The sequence below is a fragment of the Eptatretus burgeri genome, chromosome 4, assembly GCF_056783735.1.
Source record: "Eptatretus burgeri isolate ZD-2024b chromosome 4, Ebu_testis_v1, whole genome shotgun sequence".
NCBI classification, from domain to species: domain Eukaryota; kingdom Metazoa; phylum Chordata; class Myxini; order Myxiniformes; family Myxinidae; genus Eptatretus; species Eptatretus burgeri.
The window spans coordinates 119,236,034-119,253,995 of record NC_140964.1 but is presented as its reverse complement, the minus strand read 5'-3'; the positions used below and the strand labels follow the sequence as shown (position 1 = coordinate 119,253,995).

Here is a 17,962-nt window from a genome sequence, read left to right as displayed (position 1 = left end):
CAGAGGGATATCTATTTTCGAGGCAGAGGGATATCCATGTGGGGGCAGAGGGATATCCATGTGGGGGCAGAGGGATACCCACATGTGGGGGCAGAGGGAAATCCACGTGGGGGCAGAGGGATATCCATGTGGAGGCAGAGGGATATCCATGTGGGGGCAGAGGGATATCCATGTGGGGGCAGAGGGATATCCATGTGGGGGCAGAGGGATATCCATGTGGGAGCAGAGGGATATCTATGTGGAGGCAGAGGGATATCCATGTGGGAGCAGAGGGAAATCCATGTGGGAGCAGAGGGATACCCACATGTGGGGGCAGAGGGATATCCATGTGGGGGCAGAGGGATATCCATGTGGGAGCAGAGGGATATCTATGTGGAGGCAGAGGGATATCCATGTGGAGGCAGAGGGATATCCATGTGGGAGCAGAGGGATATACATGTGGAGGCAGAGGGATACCCACATGTGGGGGCAGAGGGAAATCCACGTGGGGGCAGAGGGATATCCATGTGGAGGCAGAGGGATATCCATGTGGGGGCAGAGGGATATCCACGTGGGAGCAGAGGGAAATCCACATGGGGGCAGAGGGATATCCATGTGGAGGCAGAGGGATATCCATGTGGAGGCAGAGGGATATCCACATGGGGGCAGAGGGATATCCATGTGGAGGCAGAGGGATATCCATGTGGAGGCAGAGGGATATCCATGTGGAGGCAGAGGGATATCCATGTGGAGGCAGAGGGATATACATGTGGAGGCAGAGGGATATACATGTGGGGGATATCCATGTGGGGGCAGAGGGATACCCACATGTGGAGAGTGGCATATGTGTGGGGACAGAGGGATGCATGTGGGAAACACACAAGAAAGAGTTAACAGTCGTGGCTCGCATTGTCTGCAGACCAGATATATCTTGTGGATTCCCCAAATCTGTCAGATGAAGACAGACATCATGAACAGGAAAAAGGATGGGTTATTAAAAGCACAAAGGAAAGTAAGGCTAAAATATTTGAGCGACATCACATGGATTGAAGATTTTAGAGTGTGCCAGATATGAAATAGAAACTTTGTGAAGAAGAACCAGCAGAAGAAGAACAAGAGGAGGAAGAGATTGCACAGAGAGAGGGAGAGGGAGGAGGAAAGGGAGAGGGAAAAGGAGAGAGGGGGAGGGAGAGGGAGATGGAGAGGGAGAGGGAGAGGGCAGAGGGGGAGAGGAAGGAGGAGGGGAGAGGGGAGAGGGAGTGGGTTTTGGGGAGAGGGAGAGGGAGAGTGAGAGAGGGAGAGGTCAGGTGCAAGATATTTCAAGAAAAAGAAAATGGAGATTAATCATTTGAAAAGAAGAGCTATTGAGAAGCATTTAATCAAAGAAGCAAATTAATTATTTTAAGAAATAACGAAGGAAATAAGAACAAGCAGAATAAGATTGTGATTTTTCCATGCACAATATTTATTTATTTATTTTGCTTTTTGAGATTTGAGAAGAAAAGGTAGAAGTACATATGGTATAAAAAGCATGAGAGGAGCACATCCAAAATAAAAGAGAGATTAAGTGATCAACCAGCGGCATGAGGCCTAGACACGATGTAGCTGAGGCCGAAGGCCTCAAGAGACAATCACAAATTTGACGTGACAGAGTCAAGTTGACACGGGAATGGAAACAAAAACACAGCTGACAACACAGAGACAAAACAACAATGGAAGACAGGACAGATCTGGTGTGAAATTTTTATCTGTTGGCGAAGTTTTCAAGGAACAGACAAAACCACGTCCACGCCAAAATGTTGTAACTGTTTCCTTCTCCTCCGCTGCTCTCTTATTTCTTAATCATCATGCTTACAATACTATGCTGTGTATGGGTGGTGATTTTCCATGCACCTTAAACCCAGCTCTATGTAGGAACAGTTCTGAACCTCACCCGACTAGTGCTTGACAATTATCTGTACGTTTATCTCAACATATCCTTTTGATGGATGGCGGTTTCAGCATGCCAATCTTTTGATGACGTACATGGTTGTGATACCCACTACATGCTTTCTCACTTGCAGGACTTGATAAATTTCATGGAAATGTCTATTTATGTAAACTCTGCGGCTTCTATCTCTTATAGAAGATAAAGGATCTTCAACATTTAAGCATTTCACTCTTTGCATTGAGTGAATGTAAGGGACGAGTCTCAAAGGAATTGTATGCTGTGATGGAGTAAAGTTGGGAACTTCGGTCACAGCCGGTCGAGATTCAAAACACGATGAGAAACGTGCATATGTCAAAATGTGAACATCATAATATGCATCGATAATATGAGTACTAGAATGTGCATGAATAATGTGAATGCAGGATTTGCGTGCATATGTGAACACCAGGCATTGGATAGGTAACACGTGATTACGAGAATGTGTATACGTCACGAGTGCCTCTATTATATGTGAACAGCTATCGAACCAGCTGTGAAATTAATTATTGTGCATTTGTGTGTAATTTAAGAAAAAATGCGGTTATTTGTACAATCTTCTTGCAATCCCTTTGACTTGTGAACTGTATGCATCCATAGTTTGAGAAGTTGAACTGTATGAAGTAGAAATGATTCTTTGACCAGGAAAATGGTTCTCTGGCCTTTGCTAATTTCAACTATCACTATAACAGCTGGCAAAGGTGTTATCTCTGCAACAATCAGCCATTATATTGTGATGTTTGTGGGGTAGATGGAGGAACTTCATATCTTTGTGAGGTAGATGGAGGAGATTCATAGTAAAGGTGGGATTGCATTGTGTAGCATGGTCCGTGAACGAGCAGGAGACATCTCGATGTAAAAGAAGTCAGGAAAACTGTCAGCTTAAGATTGCTATGTCTCACTGCACAGGGGTGGTTCTGTGTTAATTAGGTAGGAATTAAGGTTAATTTCTCCCAGTATGTGATTGCCCCCTTGACCTTTTCCGACATTTTGCATTTACAAAGCCGGCTATAAAAAGTAACAAAGCTTTAACAACAACAACTGGCAGGCCACGCCCTGAGGCTTGGTATTGGTTGGTGTGACATGACAGAAGAGGGCATGATCGGAGAGCATCTTGTTGGGTGAGGTACTTGGCGGAGACGGAAGGATCTCGCTCGCTGGCTTCTCCTCGACACGCCAAAGGAGGCTGCACCATTCTCGTGTTAGTGCAATGTGAATTTGCCCACATGCTGGAGTAAGATGCAAGCCATTACTGTTCGGCTGAATCACAAAGTTGTATGTTTATGAAAGAGAGAGAAGAAGAGGAGCATCTGCACCTCTCAGCAATATTCAGCATCTGCCCCTCTCAGCAATAACTCAGAGTTACCCTGTTGTGTGTTCGAGGAGGAAGGCAGGCCATTGTGAAAAGCGAACCTGCTGTTAAGAGAGGAGTGGATGAGGAGGAGATTGGGACCACACTCTGTGCAGAGCGCTGGTGCTGCTTAAGCAGTCTCCTTGGTTTTTGAGCACAATCCTGGATGGGTCGCCACTCCGACACAGGATACCTGTAAGCTGGTACTCATTTTGCCGGCCTTGGAGGGATGACAGGCTGAGTTAACCCCACCCGGTATTCATTCAACAGCTGAGCAGGATTTTAACTCAGGATCCTAGGATCCAAAGCCCGCCACCCTCACCATTAAGCCAACACCAGGCATAGAGGAGTGGGGTCAGCATATTAGTTTGTGAGAAGAAGCTGCACGGCGGTTGGTGAGCCCCGGTGTTCAATACCTCTGCACGAATTACTTCACGTACGCTTCCCACCCAGAGAGCGGCATGGCGCCATTTTGGATGCAGTTTCCTGCACAGGATGATGCTGTTCAATCATCAAGCTCGTCAAAGATCATCTCTGGACATCAAGATAAGTTCCAGAATAAAGGGAGGATTTTCTTTTATTCTATCTTTCCCCTTGTCTGTATTTAAGTCCGTGTGGAGACATCTCAAAATTTGCTTTAGTTTACCTCACATTTTTATTATTACTCTTTGATTTATTTCCATTAAAAATATTTGATTTTTATTCATTGAACCCTTATTTATTAATGGTAAATGTGTCTGTCGATTCGTTGTGGGTTCGAGTAAGACCCTTGTGCTTCCGTCTGTGACACGCATTCGCCACCTCCCATCCTACACACGCTATAATCTCTAAGGATCATGTGTTCGCCTCAAAGGTAGAACCGTTCGGCTATCCCTCCAGATCGGTGTTAACCGCCCCATCCACAATAACCGGGTTGGGGGTAATTAATATAACCGGCATGGACAAGACATTATTACAGCAAAGACCTTTAGCCACTCTGTGGGTTTGACCTCATCTGTAAGGCGAAACCACTCGGCCATTTTCACAGGACATTGTGGCAAAAGGATATTTGGACTGCCCAGCAAAAACACGTGATAACCTAGAAGGTAAATTGGACTTTTTGAATTGGAATCGTGACTCCCTGATTCATGACAATTTTAATTTTAAATATATATATGTGGGAAAAATTACTTGCCCAGACCAGAAATTGAACCCAGGTCCTCTGGAAAACTGGCCATGGAATTAATAGGGGTCATGGAATTGGCACCCCAAGGAGGGAAGACCCTCTAATGGACAGCGTTGGCAGTTGGCAGAAGGTCTTCTGCCCTATGGTTGGCAGCGAGTGCCCCAGAAGCAGCAGGGGAAAGAGTGGCATCAAAATGTGGGAGAATTGCATGTCAACCCTGTGGGTCACCCAGATAGCTCCAATGGCAGAGCATTGTGATGGTTTACCAGACGACCTGGGTTCAATTCCAGGTCTGGGCATGTAATTCTTCCCACATATACATGTAATCTTTGTTCCCTGTTCATTTATAATTGAATTTTAATTTTGCTTGAATCCTCATTTCAAAAATAGCTTCACAAAAGCGGGCGTAACCCCTCAGCCCATGCATTGTAAAAGGAAGCAGTGATATCACGATGATGCAGTCAGTTAGAGCACGTTGGACGTCATATTGAAAATCAATCAGACTTCAAGATAGCTACCGTGGTGGCGAGTGAAAATCGCAGCGCGCACATTTTCAAAAGGAACCTTCCTCTACTCAACTCCAACATACACACTGCAAAAATGCATTTAATCGGACAAGGCGTTCTCCTCGAAATCGACGGAAACCAAAAGTTGACAGACGCCCGGACGGACGGACGCCCGGACAACGCCTGTGACGACAATACCCCTTTTTCAGGCCAATTCGGGCTGAGGGATAAAAAGGATCATTTGTTCGATGTGACTTCTCACCCTTAACTTGGATATTTTTGCTGTTTCTCCACAATCACTCTGCCGTACACTGCAGTGAAAACGTTACTACTCCATTCACCTACGTTTGCCTTACTTTTTCATTCATGTTTTCACGATTCAATCGACTCGTTTACATTTGCTTATTTCACTGAATATTCTGGTGTTTTTTTTTCATGTAAATATATGAGTGTGCAAAAATGTTTTGTATGTATTTTTAATTTTGTTGAAATTTGTTTGCACTTTTCGACCTTTTATCCTCTTTGTTTTTTCAATTTAGGAAACAAGCAAATAAATAAATAAAATTTGCACCCATGTCCGAAGGAAGCGGTGTAGTTTGGCATTTCTTTCTCCTGATGCGAGGCAGCTTGAGCTCCTGCTTGTGTCGATCTGTACTGCTTAAAAAACAAAAATTTTGACGGACAAAAGGACATACCAAATATTGAAGCGACCACACCACTTAAAAATATTGTCTTTTCTTCTCGCAGTGTTATTTATAATTTGTTTGTTTTTCAAGTCATTGATTGTATTTGTTAAAGCATTTGTAGTTGGATGAGTTTGAGAATTTGTGAAAAATGTATCTCATTCTCTCTTTCTTTTTGTTCATTAAAATAGTTATTTTTTTAACTTTTGCTTTGTCATCTACTGTGAGGAGCTGGCACTTTCGTTAACTCATGGTTAAAGACTTGTTTCTGCCCCTCATTGACTTGTGTGAGTTTCATTCCTATGGCTACTCACGCTTGCTAACCCTACACATGGAAAGCTTGGTGAGTTTGCCATACATCCCTCAGCATGAGGTAAGGGAGGCCTTCATCTTGTAGTGGACTCAAATTGTCTAGTTTTGTGGTTTCTTCTAAAGTCCATGCTCAAAATGTCTAATTTGTAGTCTGAAGTTTTAGTCTAATTATTGATGGAAACTCTCATATAAATATCTTTCTTATGTCCATAAAAAGTTACTGGAACACAGCAAAATGTACTCTACATTAGGGGTGTTCAGTTGTTAAAAATATCAAGCTTGCTCATGCATAAAAACTTGGTACCTTTTGCAGCTCTGCCTGGATCATTTCTAAGTCTTCATCATGAGAAGAATCTGAATCTTCTGCCGCAAAAAAATTTTCGGGTAAGGATTGGGTTGTAGGTATTTCTTCAGTACTGGATTCTCTCTCGCCCAGCCACTTGATGACCGTTCGTAATTCTGCCTCCAACTGGTCATCTGTCATTGGACCTTTCCTGCTCGAGTTTTCACCCATGCTCCATGTTGAGGACTGTTGTGGTTTCCAGGAGGGAGGGGGGGAGAGAGAGAGAGAGAGAGAGAGAGAGAGAGAGAGAGAGACAGAGAGAGACAGAGACAGAGACAGAGACAGAGAGAGAGAGAGAGAGAGAGAGAGAGAGAGAGAGAGAGAGAGAGAGAGAGAGAGAGAGAGAGAGACAGAGAGAGACAGAGAGAGACAGAGAGAGACAGAGAGACAGAGAGACAGAGACAGAGAGACAGAGAGAGAGAGAGAGAGAGAGAGAGAGAGAGAGAGAGAGAGAGAGAGAGAGAGAGAGAGAGAGAGAGAGAGAGAGAGAGACAGAGAGAGAGAGACAGAGAGAGAGAGACAGAGAGAAAGACAGAGAGAGACAGAGAGAAAGACAGAGAGACAGAGAGAAAGATAGAGAGTCAGAGGGACAGAGAGAGAGAGACAAAGAGAGAGAGAGAGAGAGAGAGAGAGAGAGAGAGAGAGAGAGAGAGAGAGAGAGAGAGAGAGAGAGAGAGAGGTATTTTACTCCACAAGTTGTGAAAATGATGACCAATGTCGTGCAGTTCATCAAGCAATCACTAGTTTAATCATAAACAAAACGTCCCCAATATTACAGGCATAAAAAGTTGATGCAGCACCAGTAATTAGATCTATGGTAATGTGACCTTCATCAATTGCTCTTCAGTGATGCAGTAAAACCCTTTTAAAATTTCCTCAAGATAATTCATTCTCAATGTTTGAAAATAGTTCTCAAAATCTGAAATGCTCCCATTCATATCATCATCATCACGTGCCATGCCTTATGCAAAGCATTGGTGCTGCTGAAGCAGATACTAAGCTACAATGCTGGTCAAGTCACCACTCTGACTCAGGAAGTCAGGGCAGGAATTAGTAATTTGTTCATGGTGCCAGCGATAGCTCACACACTCTTCACGAAGGACAGCAAGGGATCTTTAACGTCCACCAACTAATGCCAGGAGACAGGACGCCCAGTTTAACCTCCATCCGAGGGACGGCACACACATTGATATCACCCTGCCTGTGAAACACCAGCATGATATTTTATAGCTGAGTCGGGATTCAAACCCAGGAAAGACAGCTTTGAGGCGTGTGTAAGAAAGACATGTACTTCTAGGCCATCCTGCCAGTTATTTCTGAACAGCATAAATAAACAAGGTTCAATGTATGTACAATCACAAAACATTTCTGTTATAATAAAGTGAAAGCCGCTGCAATTTAGAGTGTTTTATCACAAATCAACATTTTTTTTTTTTTACCAAAGGTAGTTTTTGGAGTTTAAATGAAAACGAACTGTGCTTATTGCTAATAAGATTATCTCAGTTGGTGGAGTACTTGCATCGCATACATAAAGGAACAAAATCAACACCTCCATTCTCCTTTGGGGTGGTTGAATAGTTATTGTTGGAAGCATACTGTCAGCAGAATACCGCAGGTTTTTACAACATTTGTGCTTAATAGTGTGATCCTGTGATGAGCATTTCCATTTTTAATCAAGAACGAGCTGTTTACCTATCCTACGGGTGGATATGGAATGTGAATTTGAAGTGGAGTTCTAATTATTTGCTGAACGCAAGCATTGCATCTTACATCAGTGATAATTTTAATTCTATTGGAACATTTTCGAGATTTTTGAGTCGATTTAGCGTTACCATAACGAAAGCAAAGAAAACGAATCTTTTTTTTTTGTTTTAATGGGAGAACTGTGGATTTAAAGATGCAATTAATCTCATTTGTTTCATTTCTTCTGGCAAAAATCAAAGAAACATATTTGCTCTGATGTGGAAAGAACATGGTTTTTTGAGATGGTTGTTTTTGGCTGTAGAAGAAACATGCAAAGTATGAGATAATTAAGTACATCAAAAACATTAATATTGTGTGCTATATCAAGTGAGTGTAAATATGTAAATGGAGATATTTGTCAACGAGCTAGAACTTAATAGACATACTCATAGCTATATACCGTAAGTCTGTGCCATGTATATGGGGCAAGAGCGCATTCACAGCTATAATGACGTTATACTCCGTACTTAACAGACGTACTCGCATTGCACTAGATACTTATAAGATGTATTCACGTGTTGTTTATGAGAAGGGCAGAGCAAGCAAATATCAAGCAAGCAAATAAGCAAACTTGGTTTTAGATATAAGATTACATAGAACTGTAATGTCACTTTGGACTATCTGTCCAGTTTGTTCATTGTAAATTGTGCTATTGTTAAGACACCTGAACAAGATCAGGTTATTTACACTTGAGTGAAGCATCAACGGGATTGCTGTTAGCTAAGATCAAGTCATAAACAGTCATAAATGGATGGACAAAGTGGAAAGACAGAGACACTTGGGTGAGATGAGTGTGGGGGGGGGGGGGAGAGGGGGTGAGGGCAGGAGAGGGGGGGAGAGGGGGAGAAATATCCAGAAATAAAATCTCTGAGCCCATTATTGGACGTTTTACACCTGCAACAACTGTTAACTGAGGAATGCAACACAGAAATGATATGCCAAATTGCTTCCTCATTTCCTTGTTTATTGTCGTACAGGATCATGTGACCACTCGTTAAACTCGGAGTAGTCCCACGGAGACTGAACATCCTTTGTATATTAATTTTCATTCTGCATAGGGAGCATTAATATTTAAATACAATTGGTTAGACCCCAGAGGAGCATCGACTTTAGAAACCTTATGTGCAATCCAAGCCTTGCTGTTCTCTTGGCATAGGTAGTGACGCTACTGCCTGAGCCAATGTGAGATTAGGGGTGGCTGTACGTTGCATAAAGTATGATGCTCACTCACTGAAAACACCATTATTTCATGTTCTTACATAAATTTGATTAAGAATTGAAAGCTTTTTTTATTGTAATGTTAATTTTCTGTATGTGAAAATAATAAGGTGCAATAAATTTCTGGGACATCGGCCCAGGAGTTTGTAAATGTGAAAGGAACAAGCAAACAAACAAACAAGAAAGACATCATGCATAGCACGACACTTGCAAAATCCATAAAACAAATTTGACCTCAAAAATAATTGGTGGTTGAATTCAATGACAAAATACACAAATCCTCTTGAAATCCCAAGTTTTTCAGATGAAAATTGACAATTTTAGAAATATGGCCTATCTTGACCTTTTGGTCCATGATGACATCAAAAATAATTGGCTTGTTGAATTCAGTGACCTGAAATATAAATACTCTTCAAATTTCAAGTCAATTGGATGAAAATTGAGAATTATCGAAATTTGGCTGATGTTGACATTTTGGTCGATGTTGACCTCAAATAATTTAAAGTTGAATTCAATGACCAAATGTGCAAATCCTCTTCAAATTTCAAGTCAATCGGATGAAAATGGAGGATTTTAGGAATTCCAACTAAGTTGTTGACCTTTGGCGTATGTTGACCTTTTGGCCAATGTTGACTTCAAAAATAATTGGTGGTTGAATTCAGTAAGCTCATATGAAAATCCTGTTCAAATTTCTCGTCAATCAGATGGAAATTGAAGATTTTAGAAATTTGACAAATTTGTTGACCTTTGGCCTATGTTGACCTTTTGACCCTTTGACCTCAAAAACAATAGGCTTCTTGCTTATGACAAACTCTACCATGTGGTGAAGTTTCCTGAAGACTGGTTTAAAATTGTGACCTGTAGGTGATAAAAATAAAAAAACAGATAAACAGACAAACAGAATAATGCACGCAACCAACCAATATACTTGAAAAATCTTCGATTTTTGCAGGAAACAAGAAAGATGTGATGCCCAGCACAATACTTGTGAAATACAAATATGCAATAGTTGCCATGGAAACAGCAATTTCGTTTCAAGAGGAATATTCGAGTTGAAATGCAATAACAAACAAACATTTGATGTTAATGGCTTGAGGTTGTGAATCTTACTTCTTGACTGGATGCACATTGAGATTGTGATGAAGTAGAAGACGAGTCAGTATAACAGGCTTCATCCACGCCATTGCTGTACCTCATGGGCCACGTGAGTGACTTATCTTCCAAGTCACTTGTACTGTCGTTCTCGCACTCATCCCGGACGAAAGAGGATCTCAACCTTGCTTCTGTACCTCTGCTTTGTCTGGAAACACCACGTCTTCTTGAACTACACTTCCAGGTAGCCGAAAAACCTGTAGGGGGTTGTTGAGCACTCTTCAAAACAGAAAAATGTAGACGAAGCATTTTCAGATTTGCAAAAATGCAAAGATATGCATTGTGAAGGTGTTGGACGTGGTAATTCCAAAATGTGAAACAGTTGGATCTTGCAAAGAACTATGATACCCACATAGTTTGCTTTTCATAATAATATTGACTGTAAAATATTTTGTTCTAGCAGCCACAATTGTGGGACAAAATCTTGGGTTTGAATAAATTGAAAGCAAACCTTGAGTATCGCAAAGCATATCTACAAGCTTTGCTTCCTGGTTGGATAAAAGATCGGTCATGGGCCATTTTATGAAATAATTTTATCACTAAAAATTGCATGCCTGGTGTTGGCTTAATGGTTAGGTGGCTGGCTTAAGAGCCGAGGGTATGGAGTATGAGCCTCTCACCCATTGAATTAACACCAGGTGTGGTTGACTCTGCCTGTCATCTTTCTGAGGTCGGTGAAATGAGTTCCAGTGTACGGGTAATAGAAGGCATTGCACCAACGTCACAGCCATGCTCCCAGAAAATGACACACCAGCAGCCACAGGCTGCATACAAAACAACATCACCAAAAATCTATATTACTTTCCTTGGCAGGTGCATGGCAAGGCTCCTAATCTGTCCACTGCTACCCATTCAAAAGGATCTCGACATTGTACACTTGCAATGGAACCATCCCTCCTCAAACTAGCCATTTCTTGGCCATGCAGACCTAATATAACCTTCATCAATTGTGGAAAACTCGGCCAGAATTAATGGAATAAATCATCCTATCTTTATTTGGAAAGAGTGTTGGACCTACACAAATGTCCTATTGTCTATAGAGCATACAATATTGCTCCATTAATTTTGTTTTTAACCTCTCTGACAAACTGTATCAATACAAAGGAAGGCTCCATCCATTCCCGGTATAACATGCCATTGCAACTCTTCAAAAATGAATACAATCCTAGAAAATCTCATATCAACCTGAAATTGTTTTTTAGGCAATGGCAACTCTATTACAAGTTTGATTTTCATATTCAACATTCTGCCCAAGTGTTTTTGCATGAATTAAAATCTCCTGGAGGTTGACAAAACATTTATGCCAAGGCCTACCATAATTATGCGAAAAGAGTGCCAAGCAAGATGTGATCCATTACCTGTTCAAGAGTTGCAGGGACATTAGCTAATCATAATGGCATCACTGTCAACTGGCACAATCCCTCCCAAATAAAAAAAGTTCTTCTTTCCTTTCATCCATTTCCACCAGACATTTGCCACTTTTTAGGCCGATGAGCAAAACCACACAGAACTGAGATGTCTCATCATTCTTATTCACAAACGCAACAGGTGCCATCCAATGACTTGTGGAAGATTAAATTACATCTCCTTTTCAACAATCTGTTCTTCCTGCTTGGCCTTATTCCTTTTTGCAAAAGGAACTGCTGTGGTCTTGTTGTTGAACTGCTTGCTCTCACCAGAGTTAAATTGATGTGTGACAAGGCCCAAGGCTCAAATACCCGACATCCTCAGTTGAAGAACAGATACCACATACATTTCTGGCAATCTGTTTTTACATCAAATCAAATACTGCTGCACTTTTCCAGGTCGATCAATGTCGCCAAATCCTTATATCCGGTGTATGCCTTCTTCTATTCTGGCTCTATAAAAATATCATCCGTCTTTACCTCCTTTGTTTTCCAGATTGGTGTACGACTGGCTACCTCGACACTACCAATCAGGGACCATGGTTCTGTACATACATTCAACAACTGGACTGCTACTTCTGATATTTGCATAAATGTTCACATAGTTGTAACCCAACAACAAACATTGCACGACCTCAGGTTTATCAGCTCAAGACCATAGGTCCACCCACCTGAGTCCTGACTGCCCATTGTACCATGACCAAAACTTCAGAAATCTGGGTGAACTGTGACCACTACCAGGCTTCACAGCTTCAGCTATTCATCTCCTATGCTCAACAAATTGCAGCATCCCTGACTTGATTGAAAGGTGCCCTCTCTCCAGGTCATCAGGGAATTGTTTTTCAATTAGGAATCAAGGCCAATAAACAATCATAACTCTCTGCAGACCAATCAAACACTTGCCATCAGAAATACAATGTTGCAAATCTCTCCCACCCAAAACTTCACATCATACTCTGGAATGCCCAAGACCCAAGAGTGATCATGTTGTTCGTTCATGAAGCCGGTTTAAGGCTATGGCCCTTTAATGCATAAATTTAATTCCATCCAACGACATCCTTAGTGAGGATCAGAAAGCTCAGGATGATAGCACAAGCTTGCTCCTATGTCCACCACAACATCACAATGTTGTCTTTAATTTTAGCCTCATTTGAAACTTTCTTCAGAAAATAACACACAATAAACTAGAAGGGCACTCTGTGGAGCGCATACCTCTGCCACGTAATGCCTGATCCACGAGAACATATCGGGCCTAATACATTTGGAAATATCATGCCATATTTCGTTTTTGGCCCCTTCGCTCAATGGTGAAGAAACACTTTCACACTCCCATCTTGTCCACCAAGTTTCATCCGAATCTGTCTGCAACTTTTTGAAATATCGTGCGATGTATTTGTTTTGCCTGATCTCACAATGGTGAAGAATCACTTAAAAATTATTGGATCCGAATCCGGATTCAGATCTTCACCAAAATTGGATCAATTCTTCATTGTCTCATACCTAATGTGACCAGCAAGTTTCGTCCGAATCACAATTGTTTGAGATATCATGCTTTATGTCATTTTTGGCCCTATCTTTGGAAGAATCACTTAAAAATTATAGTAGTCGGATCTGCATCCAGATCTTCACCAAAATCTATTCAGTTCATCCTTGTCACACACTGAACCTGTCCACAAAATTTCATCCAGATCCATCTACTACTTTTTGAGATATTCTGCACACAGATAGACAGACAAACAGACAAACAAGCAAACAAGAAAAAGACGTCATGCAGAGCACGATACTTACGATACTAGATAGCATGAAGAATCCACCCCCCTCTCCAAAGGTTGCCATGGATACATCAAATTGTCCATTTCATCAAGATAAAAATTGACAATCTTAATGAAAAACTCAGATCAATCGGATGAAAATTCATTATTTTTCAGATTGAAATTGATGATTTTAGAAGTTTGACCTTGAGTTGACCTTTGACCTTTTGACCTCAAAATAGTTGGTTTCCAAATTCAGCAATGCACTCTGCAATTTATGATTTTAGAAGTTTGACCTTGAATTGACGTTTTGACTCAAAAATAGTAGGTTTCCCATTTTCAGTGATGCAATATGCAAAATTTTGTTCAAATTTCAAGTCAATCGGATGAAAAATGACTATTTCAAAAATTTGACCTTGAGATGACCTATGACCTCAAAATCAATAGGCTTCTCAGTTGAGACTACCTCTACGAGTTGGTAAAGTTTCATGATGATCGGTTTAGAATTGTGACCTGAAGGCAAAAAACAGACAGACAGACAAACAGACAGAATAACAAAATCGACTGACCAATACAATTGAAAAATCTTCCATTTTGCAATTAACAAGAAGACGACCTCATGCAGATCATGATACTTGCAAAATCCATAAAACAAATTTGACCTAAAAATAATGGGTGGTCAAATTCAATGACCAAATATGCAACTCCTCTTCAGATATCAAATGAAATGGATGAAAATTGACAATTGAAGAAATGCGGTCTAGGTTGACCTTTTGGTCTATGTTGATGTCAAAAATAATTGGCTAGTTGAATAAATTGACCTGAAATATAAATCCTCTTCAAATTTCAAGTCAATCAAATGAAAACTGAGGAATTTAGAAATCTCACCTAAGTTGTTGACCTTTGGCCTATGTTGACCTTTTGATATATGTTGACCTCAAAAACAATATGCTTCTTCCTTATGACAAACTGATCCATGTGGTGAAGTTTTGTGAAGATTGGTTTAAAATTGTGACCTATCGGTGACAAACAAGCAGACAAACAGACAGACAAGCCGGTAGGCGGACATGGGTAGTCGACTACCCATTTGAACCTGACGCGATGGGCCCATTCGATGGGGAATGACCTGAGGATTAAGTACAATAAAATTTATGATTCTAGCTTCAAGGGTTAATGCTGCAGATTGTTTTTTCGTTAAAATACCCCCACATTTAGAGGTTTTTCGGCCGTTGCAAGGCAACGGAGGGGTCTATAGCAACGGTTCTTTCTCACACATAACTAGGACATACCATGAACCTACCATATCAGTTTCATGTATAGCTGACTCATTGTCTCTGAGATATAACGAACTTCGTTGTTTTATTGTTTTCGACCAGGGTTCATTCAAAGTCTATCTTCTCCGACAGTTTTCATAGGATCCGGCTGGAAATTTTTGACAATATGGCTGAATGTACTGCCCACAGTAGCTCGTGACCCGATTTTTGAAAAAATAATTTTTTTATGATTTTTCAAAAATTTCAAAGTCCCGTTGATAGGCAACGGTGGTGTCCATAGCAACAGTTTTCATTTGTACACAACTAGGTCATGGTATGAACCTACCAACCAAGTTTCATCAAAATCGCCATTGTATTAACAGAGCACTGAACCAAACAGAGGGACAGACAGACAGACACACAGACAGACAAGCCGGTAGGCGGACATGGGTAGTCGCCGACCCAATATAACCTGACGTGATGGGCCCGTTCGATGGGGAATGCCCTGAGGATTAAGCACAAGAAAATTCATGATTCTAGCTTCAAGGGTTAATGCTGCAGATTGTTTTTTCGTTAAAATACGCCCACATTTAGAGGTTTTTCGGCCGTTGCTAGGCAACGGAGGGGTCCATAGCAACGGTTCTTTCTCACACATAACTAGGACATACCATGAACCTACCATACCAGTTTCATGTATATCTGACTCATAGTCTCTGAGAGAAAACGAACTTCGTTTTTTATTGTTTTTGACCAGGGTTCATTCAAAGTCTATCTTCTCTGACAGTTTTCATAGGATCCGGCTGGAAATATTTGACAATATGGCTGAACGTACTGCCCACAGTCGCTCATGGCCCGATTTTTGATTTTCGAAAAAATAAATTTTTAATGATTTTTCAAAAATTTCAAAGTCCCGTTGCTCGGCAACAGTGGTGTCCATAGCAACGGTTCTCATTTGCACACAACGAGGTCATGGTATGAACCTACCAAGCAAGTTTCATCGAAATTGCCATTGTATTAATGGGGCACTGGACTGAACAGAGGGACAGACAGACAGACAGACAAACATATCGACGGAAATCTTCTACTATATAAATGGCAGTCCTTCTGTCTGTTTGTCTGTCTGTTTGTTTGTAACCAATAAGCTCCTAGACCAGTGAACAGATCTTGATGAAACTTTACACATATATAGACCTAACATTCAGCTCCAGGATGCGCTAAGTGGCTTTCCATAAAAATGAATATATATATATATATATATATATATATATATATATATATATATATATATATATATATATATATATATACATATATATATATATATATATATATATATTTCCCATTAAAAAAAAAATGGCTTTCGAATAGTGCGCCGGCATATTAATCGTAACAAAAGGCTTCATGGTTAAAAATGCTAGGGTTTTTTGAAATACAAAATGTTCGTATTCGTTGACTTTTTAAACATACACATTCTCCTCCTGTTATTTGAATTCTCGAACTGCACGTGCAAGGCAACAGCTAACTGCTGATATATCTGCTCATGAAAGAGCCAGGCAAGCGGAGTCAGCTGGGGGGGGGGGGGGAAGAAAGAAAGAAAGAAAGAGAGAAAGAGAGAAAGAGAGAAAGAGAGAAAGAGAGAAAGAGAGAAAGAGAGAAAGAGAGAAAGAGAGAAAGAGACGCCTAACTGCAAATAGAGTGTCACACCGATGGGCGGGAGAAGCACAAAACTCACGTTCCAGCTTTCTAGGTCCGGGTTTTGGCAGGACATCGAGGACAGATGCCACTGCTGCGAGAAACATTAAGTGGCCTCAAGGCCGCTTTCAACTCTGACCTCTTTGAGGATTACGGCAGCATAAAGCCTTCCTTCCATAAATCTGAGGAATAAAAGAAGCCTTCCTAATTTTCTCCATACAACTAATGCCTCAGTCTAACTAGCGTGAGGAAAATAGGGCAAATTTCCCGGGTATTACCGGGTACTTCAGCTTGCACTGATAATAAGGGTAGAACAAATTTCAAATTTTAATTTTTTTGAATTTTTTTTTTTCGACTCGATCGACGACCCAACAAACATATCGACGGAAATACTGATAATAAGGGTAGTTCAAAAAAAATATTTTCGAAAAAAAAAATTTAGAATTTTTTTATTTCCGACTGGATCGACTACACAACAGACAGACAGACAGACAGACAAACGGACAGACAGACAGACAGAATAACAAAATCGACTGGCCAATATACTTGAAAAATCTTCGATTTTGCAAGTAACAAACAGACAGAGGAGGAGTGTAAACATAACATCCTTCACATTCGTCGGCGGAGGTAATCTTCTCAAGAAGTCAGGACACTATTTTGTAATCCATTGCTTAGACTGACTGCAAGTAATGGGCTTCTAAAAAATTTCCTGGTCTTCTGGAGGTGCCTCTGATCCACTTCCCATGTCCTTACCTCATCTCACCCAGGTGCATCACCTGACCCCATCCTTAATCTACTCATCCGGTACAAAACAAATTTCCAGATAACCCTGTATGGCCCTTCTCATGACTTGTTTAACAAGGTCCCAGGAAATGTAACTCCAGGAGTTAGGACCTCGCGGATTAGGTTACCTGACATAGTCCCATGAGATGTAAAGCTAAGATCATGTTTGTGGTGAGCACATGTCGTCTTCGCTTTAACACCATACTGCCAATGTTGGGTCGACGTTGGCACAAATCACATTGCTTTTAAACCATATTGCCAACTTTGGACCAACGTTGACAATCAACATCACTTTTACATCACATACGCCATATTGCTAATGTTGGACTCACGTTCGAATATCAAAGTTGCTTTTACACCATCTTGCCAATGTTGTTCCAGAGTTGGTATATTTGCATCACTTTTACACCATCTTTCCACACTTGACTGGGAGTACGCAGTGTGGTTAACCTTGCTGTACACTCAGCCACTCTGTGGATTTTCTCAGGGTGTTGGAGCTCCACTCACAGATTCATATCCTGATCTAGCAGAGCAATCAAATCTCTCTTACGGAAACCTCTCGTATGTTTTGACAAATAGGACATGATAACAAGCAGGTTACTATAAGCAGGTCATAACAGTAGGCCCAGGAGCACACGGGGAAGAAGGATAGTGGGAGC

The 17,962-nt window shown here is 41.0% G+C and overlaps 1 protein-coding gene across 2 annotated transcripts in view; it reads right to left on the bottom strand.

Annotated features, from left to right (window-relative positions):
- The window catches only part of LOC147028976 (uncharacterized), a 163,636-nt gene that overhangs the window by 50,847 nt on the left and 94,827 nt on the right, over nt 1-17,962 (bottom strand). For both annotated transcript variants that reach the window (XR_015057788.1, XM_085879871.1), the window contains exons 8-9: nt 10,377-10,615; nt 6,267-6,491 (exon numbers count right to left, since the gene is read on the bottom strand). Coding sequence is in view for 1 of the 2 variants with exons in the window: in XM_085879871.1 (XP_085735997.1) it covers nt 6,267-6,491; nt 10,377-10,615 (464 nt within the window). In the remaining variant the exon portion in view is untranslated. The remainder of the gene's footprint in view (nt 1-6,266; nt 6,492-10,376; nt 10,616-17,962) is intronic.